Source organism: Hordeum vulgare, chromosome 5H, assembly GCF_904849725.1.
Source record: "Hordeum vulgare subsp. vulgare chromosome 5H, MorexV3_pseudomolecules_assembly, whole genome shotgun sequence".
In the NCBI taxonomy this organism is placed as follows: Eukaryota; Viridiplantae; Streptophyta; class Magnoliopsida; order Poales; family Poaceae; genus Hordeum; species Hordeum vulgare.
The window spans coordinates 522,209,393-522,231,695 of NC_058522.1; the positions used below are offsets into that span (position 1 = coordinate 522,209,393).

General features: G+C 44.6%; 2 protein-coding genes across 2 annotated transcripts; one reads left to right on the forward strand and one right to left on the reverse strand.

The window, feature by feature from the left end:
• The first annotated feature begins 1,077 nt into the window (after positions 1 to 1,077).
• LOC123452125 (vacuolar protein sorting-associated protein 2 homolog 2) lies at positions 1,078 to 5,377 on the forward strand. The gene is made up of 11 exons (XM_045128710.1): positions 1,078 to 1,275; positions 1,711 to 1,755; positions 1,882 to 1,916; positions 3,374 to 3,424; positions 3,513 to 3,617; positions 3,712 to 3,783; positions 3,918 to 3,989; positions 4,511 to 4,591; positions 4,808 to 4,843; positions 4,924 to 4,988; positions 5,120 to 5,377. Exons 1-11 carry the CDS (start codon positions 1,242 to 1,244, stop codon positions 5,211 to 5,213), a joined length of 690 nt encoding a protein of 229 aa, XP_044984645.1. The 5' UTR covers positions 1,078 to 1,241; the 3' UTR covers positions 5,214 to 5,377.
• A 465-nt stretch (positions 5,378 to 5,842) lies between these two features.
• LOC123452124 (DNA repair protein recA homolog 1, chloroplastic) lies at positions 5,843 to 10,342 on the reverse strand. The gene is made up of 13 exons (XM_045128709.1): positions 10,080 to 10,342; positions 9,270 to 9,361; positions 9,107 to 9,182; positions 8,968 to 9,030; positions 8,741 to 8,870; positions 8,080 to 8,165; positions 7,871 to 7,996; positions 7,693 to 7,797; positions 7,568 to 7,624; positions 7,414 to 7,476; positions 7,264 to 7,340; positions 6,564 to 6,636; positions 5,843 to 6,230 (listed from the first exon to the last, which is right to left on the reverse strand). Exons 1-13 carry the CDS (start codon positions 10,269 to 10,271, stop codon positions 6,129 to 6,131), a joined length of 1,242 nt encoding a protein of 413 aa, XP_044984644.1. The 5' UTR covers positions 10,272 to 10,342; the 3' UTR covers positions 5,843 to 6,128.
• Positions 10,343 to 22,303: the final 11,961 nt, after the last annotated feature.

The following is a 22,303-nucleotide window of genomic DNA, read 5'->3' on the forward strand; positions in this document are numbered from 1 at the left end:
TGTGAACCGGTTCACAGAGAAGCCCTCAAATCATGGCAATGAATGTGTTACAAAAGTCATGGCAACGAATGCGAGGGAAGGGGGAGAGAGTTCGGGGTGTAATTGGTGACCCTATGAGCACCTTCGAAAGAGTGAGTGAACATATCATTTTGACATTTAAGAAATCATTGTAAACGCCCTATCATCGACGAAAACGTCTTCTCCTACTAAATGCACATCACAAAAAATCCTAAAACAAATTCAAAAATAATACGAGCACCAAGACCTGAACGCTAATAAGCTGAGATATCATTGTCCGTCTAACCATCCAACTACATGTTACTCCCTCCGTTCTTTAATATAAGACATTTTAAAGATTTCACTATAAACTAGATACAGAGCAAAATGAGTGAATCTACATCCTAAAATATGACTACATACATCCGTATGTAGTTCATAGTGAAATCTCTAAAATGTCTTATATTTAAGAACGGAGGGAGTAGTTCACAACGAAGAAAGGATTAACAAGGCACAAAAAGACCAGTGACATGTTTATATGTCTACTAGAGAACTAAAAAAGGCTAAGCCTGAAAGGATATCTCTCTCTCACTACAAACAGAATTCCTGAAGGAAAAAAGATAGGCGGCGACATTATTGCTTCCGAGAGCGGCATTTTACACTGCAATGATTTATTTCCATAGAAAGAATGAGTAGATCTCTCCCAGAGTGGAAGGGAATAAATTTCCGAAATCTTTTACCCGGGCATGATATCAGCAACAACCGTAAAATCAGCTTCCGTAAGAAAAGAAAAGAGAAAAGAAATAGGAGTAATAAATAAAAAAATGAAAAGGAAAGACCGGCAGACAGGGAGGAGTGGGGGCGTGCCCCAGGCGCTCCTCCCGTGCTGCGTGTCCATCCGCACGCCTGGCGCTGCCTACCCAGCCGAACTCACACGACTGATGAAGCGGACCCGCACCCCCTCCGGACCCACGCCTCATGGGAGAAGCCCGAACCGCACCGGTGTCCCTGGAACCAAGCATTCCGTTCAACGCTGCAACGGCTACTAAAAAGCCCAAATAGCCTGCGAACTGCCCGTTGGGCTCGGCGCCGTCACACCTCGCTCGCACAAAGACAGGACAGGGTCTCTCTCTCTCTCTCTACTCCGCTCTGTAGCACTCGCCATTTTCCGAAATCTGTTAGAGAGAGAGAGAGGGGGAGCTAGGTTTTCCCTGCGCTCGGGCGATCCAGCAGGAGCGGCCACCATGAACATCTTCAGGAAGAAGGTCGACCCCAAAGGTACGGCCCAGTTCCCTGGATTCGCGCCGCTGCCCCGGTTCAGATTGGGGGGGGGGGGGGGGGGGGGGGGGTTCGGCGATTCTAGTGGGGTTCTAACCTCGCCTCGATCCGCCCCCGCCCCCCCCCCCCCCCCCCTCTCGCCGCCCCGCCGATTTGGCCTGATCTGCGGCTCGGGCTTCGGTGACGCGGCTGTTTCTGCGATCCAAAGCGAGATCTTTCATGTGTTTTGGCCGCCTTCTTGGTCCGGGGGAAAAACTTTTCCGTAAGTAGGGTTTTAGGGTAACCTAGCGCCTGTGTGGATGGAGGATAAATCGAGAATCCCCTGGGTGTCGGAGTCGCTGAATTCATTCGTGGGTGTGCTGCAAATTGCGAATTAACTGACAGTGTGGAGTTTGGCGTCGCGGACTAATGGCCTGATGCTTTTGTCACCTTCAGAGGCTCTCAGGACGAGCAAGCGAGAGATGTCAGTCGCCACAAGAGGTGAGAATTTCACTGAATAAGATTACAACAGACAGCGATACTAGCTTAAGTAGCAGCTCTTGAAGAAAAATGTAGTTGGCAATGTGCTAATTTCTGACACCATTTCTCTCCTTTTGCATATTGTAGGAGTTGAGCGAGAGATTGGCTCCCTGCAAATGGAGGTATGTAGTAAGCGAAGGGCCTTTTCTTTTTCTTTCCACAAGGCAAACAAGGGGCAGATTTCACAAAGTTGCTTGGTTGGGTTGAATCCGCTGTTCTCACATTGTATGAGTAAACTGATTGATACAAACAATATGCTACTGTCTTTGAGCCCATGGGATTTTTTTTCCTTTTAGGAGTGTGATAGTAGTCCCACTGTCATACTGAACTAGAATAGAATGGATGTCAAGCTCCCACCATACAATAGAGGCAAGACAAGACTGACTCGGTTGAGATTAAGTAGCGCTGCCACTGTTGATATTATTCTATTATTATGCTTCTGGTGTGCAATGGACCAGACAGCGGGGGTTTGCTCCTGAGATGTTTTTGGATAGTACCAAAAATAACTTTTTTGGAAAATAGCTCACTATTATTTGTTTTTGGATCTTCGTTCAGGAATTAAAGCAACAAATTGCAAATCTGATCAGTGCCATATGCTGTTGATACTTCATTTTGGACCTTCTACTTAAATTTATGCCTTGGTTTTCTTCGATAAAATTGCATTAAATTATACCAAGTGAAAATTGTGCTAAAATATTCTTATTTTTGCAATTGAAATGCTTATACACACTTTTATTGAGTCTGTGAGGTGCCTCAAACTCCTAGAGGTCTTCATCCCCTCTTCTGCTACCATATCCTCATGCTATAGGAGTGGAAACCACAGCAGTTTACTCCAGAAAGGGCATGAAGCAGCAGCATCACTTTGATGATATACGAGATAGAGTTGGGGTAGCGCCAATTGAAGAGAAGCTTGTCCAACATCGTCTGAGATGGTTTGGGCATATTCAGCGCAGGCCTCCAGAAGCCCCAGAATATGCGCATGAAGCAGCATCATCACTTTGATGATATACAAGATAGAGTTGGGGTAGCGCCAATTGAAGAGAAGCTTGTCCAACATCGTCTGAGATGGTTTGGGCATATTCAGCGCAGGCCTCCAGAAGCCCCAGAATATGCGCATGAAGCAGCATCATCACTTTGATGATATATGAGATAGAGTTGGGGTAGCGCCAATTGAAGAGAAGCTTGTCCAACATCGTCTGAGATGGTTTGGGCATATTCAACGCAGGCCTCCAGAAGCCCCAATGCATAGCGGACGGCTAAAGCATGCTGATAATGTCAAGAGAGGTCGGGGTAGACCGAACTTGACATGGGAAGAGTCCGTAAAGAGAGATCTAAAGGATTGGAGCATCACCAAAGAACCAGCCATGGACAGGGGTGCGTGGAAGCTTGCTATCCATGTGCCAGAACCATGAGTTGGTCGCTAGATCTTATGGATTTCACCTCTAGCCTACCCCAACTTGTTTGGGACTAAAGGCTTTGTTGTTGTTGTTGTTGTATTATGGTAGTTCCACTTGCCACTCTGCAATGGCTTGTGTGTATTGTATTGTTTGGTTTCCTAACGCCGTAGTGGTACCATTAGGAGAAGAAGCTGGTTGCTGAGATCAAGAAGACTGCCAAGACTGGAAATGAGGTAAGTATGTAAAGATATTGAGTAAGATCCCTAATCCATAACAATTTTCTTATTGATATCTTACAATACGTGTTCTGTATTGCTATAGGCTGCAACCAAAATTCTAGCCCGGCAACTAGTCAGGCTTAGGCAACAAATCGTCAATTTACAAGGTACACGAGCGCAGATACGCGGAGTAGCTACTCACACACAGGTATGCCTAGCTTTCAGTTTGATTTATACAACTGCAAATTTTGAGCATGGACAAAATACACTTACTATTGTGTGTGAACCATCTATTTGTCAAGGCAATGTATGCTGGAACTTCAATATCTGCTGGAATGAAAGGCGCAAGCAAAGCGATGGCAGCAATGAATAAGGTATGACGAAAAACAGCCATGGTTGGTTGGCTGTTCTTTAACTATTGACCTTTTCCAATCTCTAGTCATTCTTTTCCTGTGAACTTATTATTGAACTGTGTATCCTGAGATGGTTGGTGCATTTTTTTTTTCAGCAAATGGAACCAACGAAGCAGATGAAGCAGATGAGAGAATTCCAGAAGCAATCATCTCAATTGGACATGACGGTAATAGCATTTCGGACATTCTTTAATTGTTTAGATGTATCACATTATGTAGATGTATTTGTTGGTTAGTTATTACTATTGTACAGCAATCATTGTTTTCTGGAGATGATTAATCCTATTTATTGTGGACTTCTCATGATCTACACTGTATGAGCATTCTGAGATATCATCCACTCAAATTGCTCACTCTATTTCCATGTGTTCTGAGAATTCCTTTTGTAATTTTGTACACACATTAGCGTGTTCTGAGAATTTCTTATGTAATTTTGTACACACATCAGCTATGTTTCCCTCCACCGTGCCATTTTATATATATCTGTGAATCAATACAACATCTTAAAAAAGTTAGCTGTTTCAATATCTTTATAACTTATTTGTCAGTTCGGTCAGATATGTCACTGTTCTTACAGATGTATTCAAAGAAATGTTCTAGCTGTCAGCTTGAGATCAACAACTTATTGCCAAGATCCCTTTAAATTGTTTTTTCTTTCTGAAAATTAAGATCAACTATTTCCATGCAGCTTGAGATGATGTCTGATGCCATCGATGAAACACTAGATAAGGATGAGGCTGAAGAGGAAACAGAAGAGCTCACGAACCAGGTGAAATGCTAATTATATTCTGCTTTTTGATGAGGGAGGGAGTACGTTTTGGCTCCCTTGGGCAAGCATTTTTGGCACAGCTTGTTAGCTGCCTGACAAAGCTAACTTTCTTCAAACGGATCCCCTCACTGCTAAGCAAGAGTAAAAAAGACCTTGTATTGAAATGTTCCCTAATTCTTACATGATATGTGATATATTCCTCTGCCCTCGATGCAGGTTCTGGATGAGATTGGTGTTGATGTGGCTTCTCAGGTAAATATGCCTGTTCATTCTACACGGACCAGCATGCATTAATTCTAAATGCTGTTTTTGACACATTTGTGATACTGCAGCTGTCTTCTGCACCTAAAGGCCGTATTGGAGCCAGTACCAAGAAAGCCGAGAACAACCAAGCACGGTATGCAATCATTTCTTCCCCCACAATCATCATCAAAATCTTCATCTCAACAGATGAGCAAGCTGTGTTCTTTTTTGTTCCTGGGCCTTTGTATCTGTCACCTTAACCTGATGGAAATGTCGTCCTATCAGGAATGCGGCTCCAGCGAAAAACGTGGCGCCTGAACCTAATGCCGCTGAAGTTGATGATCTGGAAAGGAGATTGGCATCTCTCCGCCGCATCTGAGCTGCTGCTGCTGCAAGAAAGTTTATATAGTGCCTTATATATATGTAAATCTGTTTACTGGTGCCTTGTTTCCAAATTCTGTTAGGTTAATATTGTAACCAGGAAACAAGCTTAGTACATGTGAGACTTGATTTAATAGAACCTGAATTTTCTGTTTGGTGCCACCGGCGCGTACTTACAGATTCCTTACATCTACATTCTACAGCCTACCAAATAGAAACTGTCATCTTGCCAATCAGATGCGGCTGAAAGAAGTATACATGATTTATGAAGTGAACGATTTATTACACGAGTTTGGAGCGCAGTCATGGGTAAACAGTGACCTGCACATGTTTTTCTTTTCGCTTGGCCAATGACTACAAAAATTGCAGGTGCGGCTGAAAGAAGTGTCACCAGTTGGAGCATACATGATTTATGAAGTGTCACCATTTTGATTGACAGACTGAGCTCGGGCCAGGTGTCGTTGCCGACGAGGGCTCACCAGGACCTCTTCAGAGTCAGAGACACCATGGAAGGAGCGGGGAAGATAAATCGCGTGCTGGGGGGCAGGAAGTTAGGGTTTAGGGTTTCAATCAGCTGGATGTTAAAAAGAAAACATACAACTGTTTCAGGTGCTCGCGTAACAAAGATGACAGAAAATTTCCAGCTTCATTGATGAATACGAACTTCCGCCAGTGGTACATCATGGTAGCACATTGTTGCTGTTGTTCCAGCAAAACAGCCGTTCACAGATTAAAAATGCTACTACTAACAAACAGGGTGTACCACTGGAACATTCGGTTAGGTTTGGCCCAAAAGGGCCACTTTTAGCAGCTGGAACTCTGGTGCTAGACGCTATGGGGTCAAAAGGCCCGGAATGTCGTGCTAGACGGACGGGTTAGCGGGCTGTTCGTCTTCAGAGCTTGATGTTCATCGTCAGTCATCATATACTTCTTCCTCCTCGGGTTGCGACGACGACTGCCCGAAAGCTAACAGGGCTTGATGCCTTGTTCCTTCTGGTATCATGGCTCGGACCACCTGCAAGTGTACCAAGCGTGGTTGTAAGGTAAAAGATGTGACGCTAGCACTCACAAAACGGAAAGACCAGCTGTTCATTAGATAATCTTCTTCTTTTTTGCACCAAGTATACAAGTATATTTTTTCGTTTAACTGACTAATCAATATAGCAGGCATGTCCAATTGTCTGAGTCGCATGGTGAAGGCTTCAACTTATGATGCATATATGACTTGGGAGTAGGTAAATAATACGGTATGAAATGTTTTGGAACAGGTAGTGGTGAGGTAAATACTGGTCAGTTGTTCTAGCAGACTAATGTCTAAACAGTCCAGGTGTACAAAAATCAAACAAACCTTCTCTATCTCATCGCAGACGGTTGGGTTCTCCCGGAGATACTGCAGTGACTTTTCTCTACCTTGACCCAGTCTGCACACAAATAAGAAGAAACATGTGTAAGCTACAAGTATACAATTTATCAAAACAAAAATGAAATATACTCAATGTTACTTTAGTTCGAGTGAAGTTACATAATAACATAATTACAATTATGTTGAATTGATTATAGAATGACCCTGTTTGGAGTGTAAAAATCCAGAGACAGATTTCCGAAGCAGTGGACTCTTAAAAGCTTAAACACAAGGAAATTATGTGAGACCACCTTGTAGTTTTCTTGCTAGTTCATATCCTCATAATCCTCAAATTTAAGCAAATAAACATGAAATAGAATTCAGACAGCATAGGCTACATAAAGTTACTGGAGTCCCACAAAAAGAGGAACATGAATTCAGTACATATGATATGATATGATATGATGTTTTTTCTGAATCAAAGGGGCACATATTCCAGCCGAAACACATGAAGTTCACATGGTAATAGGACTGGGGAGAATGACATGAAAGGATAGCTGCTAGAAGGTTGTGTTTTGCTAATACATTCACAACTCACATGCAGTAATGAAATGACATGAAAGGATAGTTGCTAGAAGGTTGTGTTTTGCTAATACATTCACAACTCACAAACAGTAATGAAATTCTTCTAAACCTACTGGCATACCTTATATCTTTGTAACTATACCATGAACCCTTCTTTGCAACAACTTCCATCAGCTCAGCACAATCAAGAATGCAACCCTGTATGAATTCTCTGTTCAGCAAAAGATCTAGCGAGGTCCAATAAGAATAGCTGAAAACTTTGTATACCAACCAATTTACTAACGCCCTCCCCAAACATGATCTCGAATTCAGCTTGCTTGTAGGGCCTGGAGACCTTGCGAAGAACAAAAGAAAAGACACTCATGCCCAATGTACAAAGTGTGGAGCAAAATACAAAACAAGAACTAGACATGTTCACGACGTACTTTACTCTTCTGCACTCTGACACGGACCTTGACACCAATATCTTCATCTCCCTTGGCCTTGGCAAAATAAGATGAATTTTCTCAATTCATGTCTTATGGAAGGTGAAATATTTTGTTTATCTTACAGATTTTATCTTCCCAATGTGTCGTATCTCTAGGCGAACTGACGCGAAGAACTTCAAAGCTATCCCTCCACTAGTGACTTCAGGGTTCCCATAGAATACTCCAATCTAGAAAATACGAAATTTACTAGATGACGGAATAAGATGGAAATGCAGTCAGCTGAAAGCTAATGTATAACACCTTGTATCTTATTTGATTCAAGAACATTAGAGTACAACCAGCCTTTGAGGCATTGCCCGACATCTTTCTCAATGCTTGACTCATCAGACGAGCTTGTAAACCCATCTGCTGCATACCTATCTCACCCTAGAAAATAACTGAATCATATTTTTCATGCATCATATTGAATATAAATCTATGCTAAAAACAAAAAGGAAAGAGAATCATACTTCAATTTCTGCACGTGGAGTGAGGGCTGATACTGAATCAATACAGATGAGATCTATTGCTCCAGATCTGCACATGCGGTCCGCAACTAGCAGAGAAAGACACATATTAGTCAAACCACGAAAACAGAAGTCACGCAATCTCTAGGCTGTGTTTGGCATCACGGGTGGATTCCGATAATTCTGTTTGCACACAATAACTAACTATACTGTCAACCGTAGCAGGTGCTTGAAATAGTACATGTACCAAAATAAAAATAGATATGCATGCACACATTAAAGTTATAATCCCATAGTTTCTGATCATCAAATCAAAATACATCTATGAATAATAGTCAACTTTAGAAGGGCTAAATTATTTTTTTGGCAAAAGATGCTAAAAATATATTAGATGCCACAAATGACAAAGAAAGGAAAAAGTGTCATTAATTATTGTTACATGACAATCAGATGGTAGAAGATAAAATGTCACGCAAAAAGTCATCTACTGCAAGAGAAACTTTGTGTGCGAAAAATCCAAAATAGTCACTAGTATGCGAAAAATTCAAGTTAGTCACTGCTCAGTGCTCACTATGTAACCCTGTTTACAGGTACAACAATACTACAACAGATGCAATTATTCAAACAAAAGGTACTGAGCCCTCATAAGTAGAGAATGTATTACTTTCTAGTGCCATCTCTCCATTGTCAGGCTGGCAGACAATCAGATTTTCGATATCTACCCCAAGTGCTTTTGAATAAGCTGGATCAAAAGCATGCTCTGCATCAACAAGCATGGCATTTCCTCCTAGCTTCTGCATATAGGATGTTGGAGGTTTTAAGTATCATTAAGTTTTACGGGAGTCATGAAATATACAATAGAGTCATACTCCAATACAGGCAGAGAAAAACCTGTATTTCAGCAATGGCATGCAGAGCTAGAGTGGTCTTTCCACTGCTTTCTGGACCATACACCTTCAGTTGCAAAAATCAGAGCAAATGGTGATCCGAAGGTGCCACGATGAAAGAAGAATAAACTATAGTAAGTTACCTCTACTACTCTTCCTTTTGGAAGGCCACCGCCCAAAGCAAAATCTAGTGTTAAGCAACCACTCGGAAAAGTCTCACTGGATAGACAAAGTAACAGTAAATATGAATATCATGCATGGAACTTATAAGGGAATTTTGATACATTTAAGCAATTAAGAACATACACAAAAGCACCACCAGCACTCCCTAATCTTGTAACGCTTCCTTTTCCAAAAGAATTGTTTATGTCAGTCATTGCTGCATCAAGAGCTTTTTGCTGTAGATGAAATTGTAAAGAGTGTCATTTTTCTTAATAAGAAGCAATAGTTAACTATCTATCCGTATCAACATCGGACAAAATACCATAGCGATTTCACAAAGAATGCACAGCCTTGTACGGAAAATAAATAAATATGGCATGCCTGTATACAGTCGCAACAGGATGCCTCTCTTAATCTTAAGGCAACATCTATACTGAGAACAATACATCTGAAGTTCAGTATATAGAACTAAAGCATTGCTTAAAGTTTTGTCTCCAGTAAATTGCGCAGCAGAGGGTTGTCTTTTGAAGTTCACTGTCATAACTCTTGTACAAGTCAAACTTAGCATAACCGCAGAAGTCAATAAGAGAGACCAGTAAGATGTCAAGCAAATTCTAAAGTATAAGACAATAATTTCCTGAAGTATCAGAAGTACACTCCCGTCATAGCAATGCCACTTTGCACGCTAGGTATTCGACACAATGCACAGCCCAAGAAACCGAATATAAGCAGCAGCAGCGGCAGCGGCAGCAGCCTATGTCGCAGAAAAGGCTAGAGTTGTTCTTGCTTCCAATTTCCACCTCACCGGCGGCGCCACACTCCAGGTTCTCAACGCCAGGGGAACGCACCGAGCCTTACTCGCGGACTGTGCGTCACTTGTTGGGCCAAATGGCCAGAGGAAATGAAAAATGGGAGGAACAGAACAAGAAACAAGGAGCGGGGGAAGCTTCTTACGCGGTCTATCAGTCGAGGGTCGTCCTCGCCGGAGAGCGCGCCGTTCCCGACGCTGGCAACGAACTCGCAGCGCAGCCGGCGGCTGCCGCGTCCGGAGGCGCTGCTCGCTGAGGCGCACGGCGCGGGGACCCTCCTGCGGGGGCGGGGCAGGATGGCGGGGGTGAGACGTGCGGCGGCAGCGGCTGTGGCCATTGGTTGCGTGGCGGCTGAGGTCCACGGCGGCGGGTGCTCTCGATTTGTGTATGGGGTGGAGTGAAGGGGAAGAAGTGCTTCAAGAAGTTCGGACAGCGAGGGTTTAGAGCGGCGGGTCGATCGCGTCTAGATTCGTGCAGCGACGCGGTGGGTTTAGGCTGGTCAGGGTGGAGAGTACTCCCTCGCTTCCAAAATATAAAGATTTCATTAGTGGACTACATACGGATGTATATAAACATATTTTAGAGTATGGATTCAATCATTTTGCTCCGTATGTAGACCGTTAGTGAAGTCGCTTAAAAGACTTATATTTAGGAACGGAGGGAGTAACATATAGTAGTATCATGCATATGTTACTGACCTTTAAGAGATTTCACTATGAACTACATACGGATGTATATAGACATATTTTAGAGTGTAGATTCATTCATTTAGCTTTGTATGTAGTCCATAGTGTATAATCTCTAAAAGGTCTTATATTTAGGAACGGAGGGAGTATGATACTATCTTTATAGTGCATAGTATCATAAACTAGTATCATAGGTGATCTCATTTATTGACATGCATGACACATAGTAGCATAGCATTTAACATGATACGGTATCTACCTATGTTACTCTAACTTTCTCTCTCTTCTTTAACTACTTACCACATCAGCATGTTTGCTAGTCCCAAGACTATGTTACTAGCTATGATACGCCAAGTATGGCCAGCCTTACCTCTTTTGGTTCATGATATTGATAGGATAGGAAAGTCCTATGAATAGGAAATGGAATACGATTATGTACATCCGGATGTAAATATCTACACGCGCACTGCCGACCACGTGTCTAGGCCAGGAGCCACAGGGACCACAAGGTCGATGTTGCCGTTTGTAAATTCTGATATGCATTGTTGCAAGCTATGATAGCACAACAAAATAAGTGTTGTCGCCGCGTCAACCCGGGACATCCTTTGATGTTGCAAGCTTTACATCATCTATGCTGCAAGCTAAAGCCGTCGTGCTATAGAGACTGCTCGATGTCGTTGCAAGCCAGGACGTAACATTGCGAGGCCGCTGCAGCACATGCTCCAAAGGCTGGCCGTCACGAGTAGAGGCATCATGTTGCAAGGCCAGCACCGTCGTTGCTACAAGTCAGGCACAACGTTACAAAAGCTTGCTAGAGACGGGACGGTGCAAGGTCGGCGCCGTCGCTAATCTTTTTTATGCTATATCTTTGTAACATTTCCCCTCAAAAGTTTGTTCGGGTGTATGTAACATAGTCGCAACATTCTCGGGGCTGCAACGAGACGCTGCAAGGGGTGACCGTTGCAGGCCGAAAGCACTCTAATACAATACCGACGTTGCTCATATCTTTGCTACTAGAGAGTCGGCCACTCGAACGTCGCAAGGATGACCGTCGTTGCTCATATCGGGCATGTATGGTTGCAAAGCCGACCATGCCGACGCTACAAGGACGGTCGGTGATGCTACAAGCTGGACAGGGTGATGATGCAATGCTAGTCATCGTTGTCATTTTTTTTTTGCTGATGCAAGGCCGAGCCAACACTGCTACAAGCCAGGACGCAACATTGCGAAGCTAGACTGCCACTATAATGCTTCAATAGGCGCGACGATGGTGGGAGGCGTGCTTCAATGACGCGGTGATGGTGAGAGGTGTGCTTCAATGGCACGATGATGCTTCAATCACCACGGCGGCGAGGATGTCTCAGTGTCGTTCACAGCCAAGGTCATGTTGTGAGGTGTGCTTCAATGGCGCGGTGATGCTTTGACATCCACGACACATCGTTGCGGTGACGATGTATGACACGATGACTTCGACGACTGCCGTCATGCTGAGAGGCATGCTTCAGTGGCCGTTGTCGTGGGAATCATCGTGACAATAGTACCAGGGGTACGAAAGAGGGGCGAAGCCTAGCTATGGTGCAGTGGTTGCACTTGGATGTACGAGTTCGGGCCCCACTCGAGAGTGGTAACGACCCTACGTCTCGAGCCCAGAGGCTAGTTTGCTTATGGGGTGTGTGAGAATACAGAATGCTCAACCCTTGTCAAGGAGCTCGGGTGTGGCTTATATAGAGTGTGCCACGACCAGCCGAGCGCCATTACAAGGGTGAGTTAATGATAATAACTACAGAAGTTACTAGTAACAACATGTAACGCCCAAGATGCGGTCCTATCCTTATTTTGACGCGAGGGCCTCGACAGGGATAGAAATACATCTCGTCGTTTTGCAAGAATGGATATCGTTACAAGTACATGTACTGAAAGGATGAGTATAAAGAATTGGCTTGCACTCGTCACAAGCTACATCAGAGTCACATCAGTACAGTACATACAATCATTATGAAGAAGAGCAGGTTCCGACTACGGACGAAAACAAACGATAAAATATCAACATCCATCCTTGCTATCCCAGGCTGCCGGCCTGTAACCCATCCTAGATCGAAGAAGAAGAAGAAGAAGAAACTCCAAATGATTAATCAACACGCTCGCGTCAAGTAACCCTTTACCTGTACCTGCAACTGGTATTGTAGTAACATGTGAGTCATAGGGACTCAACAATCTCATTTCCAAAGGTATCAAGATAGCAAAGCTTAATGGGTGATGCATGGTTAAGTGGTGAGGCTGCAGCACACGACTAAGCATTTATTTGAGGTGGCTAACTTACGAGTAGATAATAAAAGAGGGGGGTGATCTACGCATAACGGACATGAACTACTGATGATCAAATGAATGATCCTGAACACCTACTTACGTCAGACATAACCCCGCCGTGTCCTCGATCAGAGAAGGAGCTCACGAAAGAGACAGTCACGGTTACGCACTCAGTTGGCATATTTTAATTAAGCTTACTTGAAGTTATCTAGAACCGGATGTTAAACAAAGTTTCCAAGTTGTCACATAACCGCGGGCACGGCTTTCCGAAAGATTTGACCCTGCAGGGGTGCTTCAACTAGTCCATCACAAGTTACCACAAGCCGCATAGAAATCCTCGATCACGAAACTTGCGATCTCTTCGGACTCCTTAGTGGAAAACCTCAACTCTGAGATTACCCAAAGTTTCACCGGAATCCCGATGCACAAGATATTTCGTAAAAGGTAAAACTAATCCAACAAGGCCGCCCCGCATGCCGACATTCCCGATAGGATCCGCGTATCTCATTCTCAGGGTACGACCAGATGAGCTAGACGTCGAGTTGGATAAACCCTGGGTGACCAGGGGGCGCCGGACATCGCTCAGGTTGGACCAACACTCATGAGGAGCACTGGCCCGGGGGTTGATTAATTATCCGCGGGTGCCGGAGGGTCCTATGCTTTTTATTAGGTTATTAGGCAAATCTAGTACCAAAGTTAGGCCTTGCCAAACCAGTTTTAATCTAAGACAAATTATCAAGGGGTCCCATAACAACCCCGATCGTGTTAGGAACGCTCAATTATGGAATATAACACGGGTAGTCGAAACTAAGGCGGCAAAGGTGGAACAAAAGACCAGACTAGAAAGGCCGAGCCTTCCACCTTTTACCAAGTATATAGGTGCATTAAATTAATTAGCAATAATATGGTGATATAACAAGGGAGCCATGTTATCACATGGAAGCAACTGCACCTGCAACTAGCAACGCTAACACATGGTTAAGCAAGCGATAACATAGCCAAACAATGGTTTGCTAGGTTGTAGACAGGTTGAAGGTTTTCATGGCAATGTTGGGAGGATGATATTTAATAGGTGGTAGGCACCGAGACATAATAGTAGAAACGATACAACTAGCATGGCAATGATAGTAATGGTATCTAGGGAAATGATCATCTTGCCTAAGATCCCGCTTGGAAAAGAATGACTCCGTGAAGCAAATGAACCGACGTAGTCGAACGGGTCCTCACATTCCGACACGCTTGCGGAACTCTATCGAGACGAAGCAAACCGGAAACAAGAATCAACACACGATATTCACCACAACACATGCACGACATGATGCACAACACACATGATGCATGAGCAGTTTCAAAATGCAAGGCAGGGCATGGCAATTCACGACAGTCAAACGCTACACATTAAGTGACGGAACTCCACACACGAATTATTTAGTTCGCTCCTATTTAGTTACCGGCAATATTAAATGTTGTTTAAAACATGGAGCGAGGATGAAGCACAAATTTAACTACCTATCTAGGCACTTTAAATGAGGCCGGAAACGACATATAGCATCTTCGAACTGACCCCACTCATTAAATTCTAAATATGTCAACATTTGTCCTAATCACATTTTATGATTGTTAAACGGCAAAACAAAGTGGTTCATGTGATTCTACTCGTCATTCTAGTCCATTTACATGTATGGCTCATCTCCAACGGAACTGCGGTTAGTTAACTATGACCTAACCCGTTTTTATCGCGTCGACACGCAAACTGATGCAAACAACACATCTAACATCTTTAAACATGCATAAGAGTTGGAAAATATTAATCTACGCGAAATTCTAGCCAAGTTACATATATAACTTATCGCAATTCGACACACGGATTAATAGATACGGGCGTTTGAAAATATGCTCTTTTCTAAAATTAAATAAATTTGAAAAACCTAAAAAAATCTAAAGGGCCGGATCTGCATACTATTGGGCTCAACAGGGCGGCGCAAGATAATAAAAATACGCTCGAGCGCAAAATAGAGGCTCGGGGGGACAGCTCACCTGAGTGGGCCTCGGACCCAGGCTCGAAGGTGGGAGGCTGGCAGGCCGGCTCGGCTTGGCCGGAACTGGGCCACGGAGGAGTGCATGCTCGGCCACGGGAGGAGCTGGGCCGGCTCTGGCACTGGGCCATGCACGGGGCGAGGCAGCACACGCGAGCGACACGGGAGGGCTTCGTCCTCCTCGCTCCCATGGCTGCGACCAGGCAGGCACGGGGCGCTCGAACTCCGGCATGCCTCGAGCAGCAGGAGTCGGGGATGGGGCCGAAGAGGAGTTGGGGCGGCCGGATCCGGTGGCCGGGCTGAGATCCGGGCGATGGGGCAGCGACTTCGGAGCGAGGAGATGCTAGTCAATGGGAGCTCCTCCGATCTGGATCTGGCTGCGATGACTGCAACTCCTGGCGATGGGAACGGCGGCGGGATGCTGCTGGCCGGCGGCTGGCGGCGCGACGATTGACGCGAGGCGGCGGCGGGATGCTCCTGCTGGCGGCTGGTGGCTGCGGGGCAGTGCGCAAGACATGGGGCGGCTCGGCGCGGCTGGTGCTGCTGCTGCTCCCCGGGGGCTCGGGCAGGGAGCTGGAGCGACCGATCCGGGCCGGGAGGGACGACTAGGGGCTCGGGCGGGCCCTGGTCGGCTGGGCTGAGGAGAGAGAGGTGGGAGGTGGTGGCGGCGCGGGTTTCGAGGTGGAGGAGAGGTGAGGCCAAAATAGGCAAGGGTTAGGCTGCTATTTATAGCAAATAGGGCTAGGGTTAGCTATTTTTCATCCGATTTCGACCGTGCGATCGCGATCGGAGGCTAGGTTAAGGTGTAGTGGCTGTGTAGGGGGGTTGATACGTCTCCAACGTATCTATAATTTTTTATGGTTCCATGCTATTATCTTGTCAACTTTGGATGTTTCATATGCATGAATATGCTATTTTATATTTTTTTGGGGGACTAACCTATTAACTTAGTGCCAAGTGCCAGTTTCTGTTTTTCCGTGTTTTTGGCCCATTTTCAAACGGAGTCCAAATGGAATGAAACTTTACGATGATTTTTTCTGGACCAAAAGAGATCCCCGAAGCTTTGGAAGAAGGCGAGATGGGCCATGAGGGAGTCACAAGCCCTCACGCCGCCACCCCCCCCCGTGGTGGCGAGCAAGCTTGTGACCTCCTTGTGGGCCCAACCGACGTAATTCCACCGTCATAAATTCCTATAAATTCAGAAACCCCCAAAAAGAAACCTAGATCGGGAGTTCCGCCGCCGCAAGCCTCTGTAGCCACCAAAAACCAATCTGGAGCCCGTTCCGGCACCCTGCCGGAGGGGGAATCCATCTCCGGTGGCCATCTTCATCATCCCGGTGATCTCCATGACGAGGAGGGAGTAGTTCTCCCTCGGGGCTGAGGGTATGTACCAGTAGCTATGTGTTTGATCTCTCTCTCTCGTGTTCTTCAGATGTCTTGATCTCGATGTACCATGGGCTTTGCTACTATAGTTGGATCTTATGATGTTCTTCCCCCTCTCCTTCTTGTAATGAATTGAGTTTCCCCTTTGGAGTTATCTTATCGGATTGAGTCTTTGAGAACACTTGATGTATGTCTTGCACGTGTCTATCTGCTGTGATCAACTTGCGGGTTTGTGACAATTGGGAACCTATGCATATGGGTTGGCACACGTGGATTCATGTGAGTACTTGATGTATGTTTTGGTTATCAACTTGCGGGTTCGTGACATTGGGAACCTATGCATAGGGGTTGGCACACGTTTTGACTCTCTCGTAGAAACTTTGGGGCACTCTTTGAAGTTCTATGTGTTGGTTGAATAGATGATTCTGAGATTATGTGATGCATATCATATAATCATGCCCACGGATACTTGAGGTGACAATGGAGTATCTAGGTGACATTAGGGTCTTGGTTGATATGTATCTTAAGGTATTATTCTAGTACGAACTCTATGATAGATCGACCAGAAAGAATAACTTTGTGGTGGTTTCGTACCCGACAATAATCTCTTCGTTTGTTCCCCGCTATTAGTGACTTTGGAGTGACTCTTTGTTACATGTTGAGGGCTATATGATCCAATTATGTTATCTTTGTTGAGAGAACTTCACTAGTGAAAGTATGAACCCTAGGCCTTGTTTCCACGCATTGCAATACCGTTCGTGCTCACTTTTGTTACTTGTTACCTTGCTGTTTTTGTAATTTCATATTACAAAAACCTATATCTACCATCCATATTGCACTTGTATCACCATCTCTTCGCCGAACTAGTGCACCTATACAACTTACCATTGTATTGGGTGTGTTGGGGACACAAGAGACTCTTTGTTATTTGGTTGCAGGGTTGCTTGAGAGAGACCATCTTCATCCTATGCCTCCCGCGGATTGATAAACTTTAGGTCACCCACTTGAGGGAAAATTGCTACTGTCCTACAAACCTCTACGCTTGGAGGCCCAACAACGTCTACAAGGAGAAGGTTGCATAGTAGACATCAAGCTCTTTTCTAGCGCTGTTGTCGGGGAGGCTAGGTAAGCGGCACTAACATCCCGTCAATGAAGCTCTTTTCTGGCGCCGTTGCCGGGGAGGCTAGGTAAGCGGCACTAACATCCCGTCAACGAAGCTCTTTTCTGGCGCCGTTGCCGGGGAGGTTAGCGCTTGAAGGTATATCTTTAGATCTTGCAATCGAATATTTTTGTTTCTTGTTCTTTCGCTGAAAACTACAAAAAAATGGAATTGAGGATGCCTCATATGCTCCATCTTTTCAATGTCTTTCGTGAGCATGATGGGAAGGAAAATTGTGCTCAAGTGCTGAAAGAAAAATTACATAGAATGCTTGGCATAGAATATGTGAATGATGAGCATGATTGCAATGTTCTTAGCATGAATTCTATGAATACCCATGATGCTAATGATATGCAAAGCCACAAGCTTGGGGATGCTATATTTGATAAAAATGATCTTTTTAGTTCTTCCACTTTGAATGATCAAAATCATTTTGATGAAAGCATGCCCCCTATCTATGATGATTATTGTGAGGATACTTATGCTTTAAAGAAGAGGGATGATAAAACTTGTCATACTCTCGAGAACCCTTTTGCTAAACCTTGCTTTTTCATCGTGGACACAATTTGTAGTGCTCAAGTCTTTTACAATACTCCCACTACTATTCTTGAGAATAGATTTCCTTATGTGGGGAGTAGTAAAATTTCTATGCTTGTAGGTCATGAAAAGAATGCTTTAGGTGCTGGTTATATTGTTGAATTCATTCATGATGCTACTGAAAATTACTATGAGAGAGGATCATATGCTTCTACTTATTGCAATAGTATCAAGCTTCCTCTCCATATGTTGAAATTTTTGAAGCTATGCTTGTTTTGCCTTCCTATGCTAGTTGATTCTTGCTCCAGTAAATTGTTTGATCACAAAATCCCTATGCATAGGAAGTGGGTTAGACTCAAATGTGCTAGCCATTTTCTCCATGATGCTCTCATTGTGTTTCAATCCTTACCTTTTATGTGAGCATCATTGAAATCAATGCCTAGCTAAGGGTGTTAAACGATAGCGCTTGTTAGGAGCCAACCCAATGAATAATTTTCTCTTTGCTTTTTTGCTTCCTGTTTTGTTTTCTCCACATCATCATAATTATGTTATGATTGTGTCTTTTGTGTTTCTTTTTGTGTTTGTGCCAAGCAAAACCGTTATGATTAGTCTTGGTGATGATTGTTTGATCATGCTGGAAAAAGACAGAAACTTTCTGCTCACAAAAAGAATTTTCATTTTTATTCTGTAAGAGCTTTTGAGTTGATTCTTTTTGCTGCTGATTTCTATGCAATTTCTTCAAACTGTCATAATTTTTAGATTTTTGAAGTACCAGAGGTATACGAAATATACAGATTGCTACAGACTGGTCTGCTGTTAACAGATTCTGTTTTTGTTATGTTGGTTGCTTATTTTGATGAAACTATGGATAGTATCGGAGGGTATTAGCCATGGAAGATTGAAAATGCAGTAACCCAACATTAGCATAAGTAGAACTTAAGTTTGCTACAGTACCTAAGGAAGTGGTGGTTTGCTTTCTCATACTAATGTTATCACGAGTTTCTGTTTAAGTTTCGTGTTGTGAAGTTTTCAAGTTTTGGGTGAAGTTCTTACGGACAAAGAGATAAAGAGTGGCAAGAGCTCAAGCTTGGGGGGCTTGTGACCTCCCCCGGGGTCCTTTGCCTTGGTTCTCAAGTTCCCCGCGTATCTTCTGTTACAGAAAAAATCATTCCTAAGGTTTTATTCAGTTTGGACTCCGTTTAATATTCTTCTCTGAAAAGGGTCAAAAACATGGAAAAAACAGGAACTGACACTTGGCACTGAGTTAATAGGTTAGTCCCAAAAAAGATAAAAAATAGCATATTCATGCATACAAAACATCCAAAGTTGATAAGATAATAGCATGGAACCATAAAAAATTATAGATACGTTGGAGACGTATCACACGTCTAACAGATTTAAACATGCATAAGAGTTGGAAAATATTAATCTACGCAAAATTCTAGCCAAGTTACATATATAACTTGTCGCAATCCGACACACAGATTAATAAATACGGGCGTTTGAAAATATGATATTTTTCTGAAATTAAATAAATTCAAAAAACCTAAAAAAAATCTAACGGGTCGGATCTGCTACTACTGGGCTCAACAGGGCGGCGCAAGATAATAAAAATACGCTCGAGCGCAAAATAGAGGCTCGGGGGTACAACTCACCTGAGTGGGCCTCGGGCCAAGGCTGTGAGGTGGGAGGCTGGCAGGCCGGCTCGGCTTGGCCGGAACTGGGCTACGCAGGAGTGCATGCTGGGCCGCGAGAGGAGCTGGCCAGCTGGGCCACGCACGGGGCGGGGCAGCCCACGCGAGCGACAAGGGAGGGCTTCGTCCTCCTCGCTCCCATGGCCGCGACCAGGCAGGCACGGGGCGCTCGAACTCCGACATGCCTCGAGCAGCAGGAGTCGGGGATGGGGCCGAAGAGGAGTTGGGGCGGCCGAGGCTGAGATCCGGGCGGCGAGGCAGCGAGGAGAAGCTGGTCAACGGGAGCTCCTCCGATCTGGATCTGGCTGCGACGATTGCATCTCTTGGCAACGGGAACGGCGGCGGGATGCTGCTGACCGACGGTTGGCGACGCGACGATTTACGGGAGGCGGCGGCGTGATGCTGTTGCCGGCGGCTGGTGGCTGTGGGGCACTGCGCAAGAGATGGGGCGGCTCGGCGCGGCTGGTGCTGCTGCTGCTCCTCGGGGGCTCGGGCAGGGAGCTGGAGTGACCGATCCGGGTCGGGAGGGCCGGCTCGGGCGGGCCATGGTCGGCTAGGCTGAGGAGAGAGAGGTGGGAGGTGGTGGCGGTGCGGGTTTTGAGGTGAGGCCAAAATAGGCAGGGTTTAGGTTGCTATTTATAGCAAATAGGGCTAGGGTTAGCCATTTTTCATCCGATTTCGACCCGCACGATCGCGATCAGACGGTGATACGTCCCAAACGTATCTATAATTTCTACTTGTTCCATGATCTTTTGGGTAACATTGTTATTGTCTTGACTTGTGCCATCCTAAGTGCCAACATATCTTGCTTACGCTCATCCATTGCATGAGTGCTCAAAATCGAAAGGGAGAGGATCATTTTGACTGGGGATGAGTCAAAATAAGATTCTGAAGGAGACTAAGTGTGAGGTTTAGTAGATTGAGTTCTTAATTAAAAAATATTTTATCTCTGAACCCATCTCCCACTTCTTGCACGCAAACACCATTTGGTGACATTCGAGTCACGGACAGCGAGAGCTCTTGCACCTTTATGTTCTTATTTTGCTAAACTCAATACTAGATATAGACTCTTGCTTGTTATTGTCTTGACTTAATTGCATATCTCACTTGCTTTACTTTGAAGTTTTTATATGTGTGTTAGCATGTCATCACAGAAATTATTGTGTTATCATTTATCTACTCGAGGACGAGCAGAAATTAAGCTTGGGGATGTTGATACGTCTCAAACGTATATATAATTTTTGCTTGTTCCATGATCTTTCGGGTGACATTGTTATATGTTTTGCTACACTTTTATATCGTTTTACACACATTTGGACTAACCTACTAACTCAATGCACCCAGTGCCAGTTTCTGTCACCTGATGTCTATTTTGTAGGGGCTTTTACCCAATTTTCTGAAGCCCAAAAAAATCCAGAAAAAATATATAAAAAATCAGCAAAACAGAAGCTTCGGGACCACCGAAGGAGGGCCAGAGGGGGGGGGCAGGGGCCTCCCAGGCGGCCTGCTGGCGCGGCCAGGCCCTAGGCTGCGCCAGGAGGTCGCCTGGGTGGGTCCCACCTCCTCCGGTGCCCTCCTTTGGCCTATATTTAGAGTTCCGTGAGGAAACCCTCGCAGACTTTCTGGAATCGCGAATTTCTCCATCGTTCCGCCGCCGCAGCGCTTCCAAGATCAGGAGCGTTAGGAGACCTCTTCCCGGCACCCTGCCGGAGGGAGGATTGACCTTCGAGAGCTTCTCCACCGCCATGGACGCTTCCCGGACGTGCCGTGGGTAGTCCTCCTTTGACCATGAGTCCATGACCAGTAGCTATGTGATGTCTTCTCTCCAATCTTGTGCTTCAATGGTTAGTCCTTGTGAGCTGCCCTACACGATCAAGGCATCTATGTAATTCTCTTGCTTTTGCTATGCTCGGTTTGTTGGGATCCGATGGATTATGAGATTATGTTCAGATTGTTATGAGTTATATGTTTGATTATCCTTTTATATTATGTTCCATAGTGATTATTGCATGTTCTCCGTTGCTTTTTATTGCTTTGGCCAAGTAGTAGATTGTAACTCCAAGAGGGAGCGCTATGCATGATTGTGGGTTCGGGCCCCTCGATGTCTAGCTTGAGTGACAAAAACATGAGACTAGGGGATGTGCTTGTTGCCACGAGGAAGAAAACAACGGTGCTTGTGACCATGGTTGCAAGGATTGTTTACCTTACGCATAGTTCGTTAATGTAGTTGTCCGTTGCTTTGAGTTTACACTTTGGGTGGGGCTCGCAACTTAATACCGGTGAGATGTTCTAGATAGATATCTCAAGGTGGATGATTAGTAAGTAGATGTTGATGAATAAACGGTCTACTTGTCTTGACGAACTGCCCATTACTATTGAACCTCTAACTATCAAGGAGCATAATTAGCATTGCGGTGCTATCATAATTTTGTCAACTGCCCAACTGTGATTTGTTTACCCTACCATAGTTGTTTATCGTCTTTTGGGAGAGAGACATCACTAGTGAATATCATGTGACTCCGGTCCATATCACCATCATTGTTTACACCTCCATCATTTACCGCTTT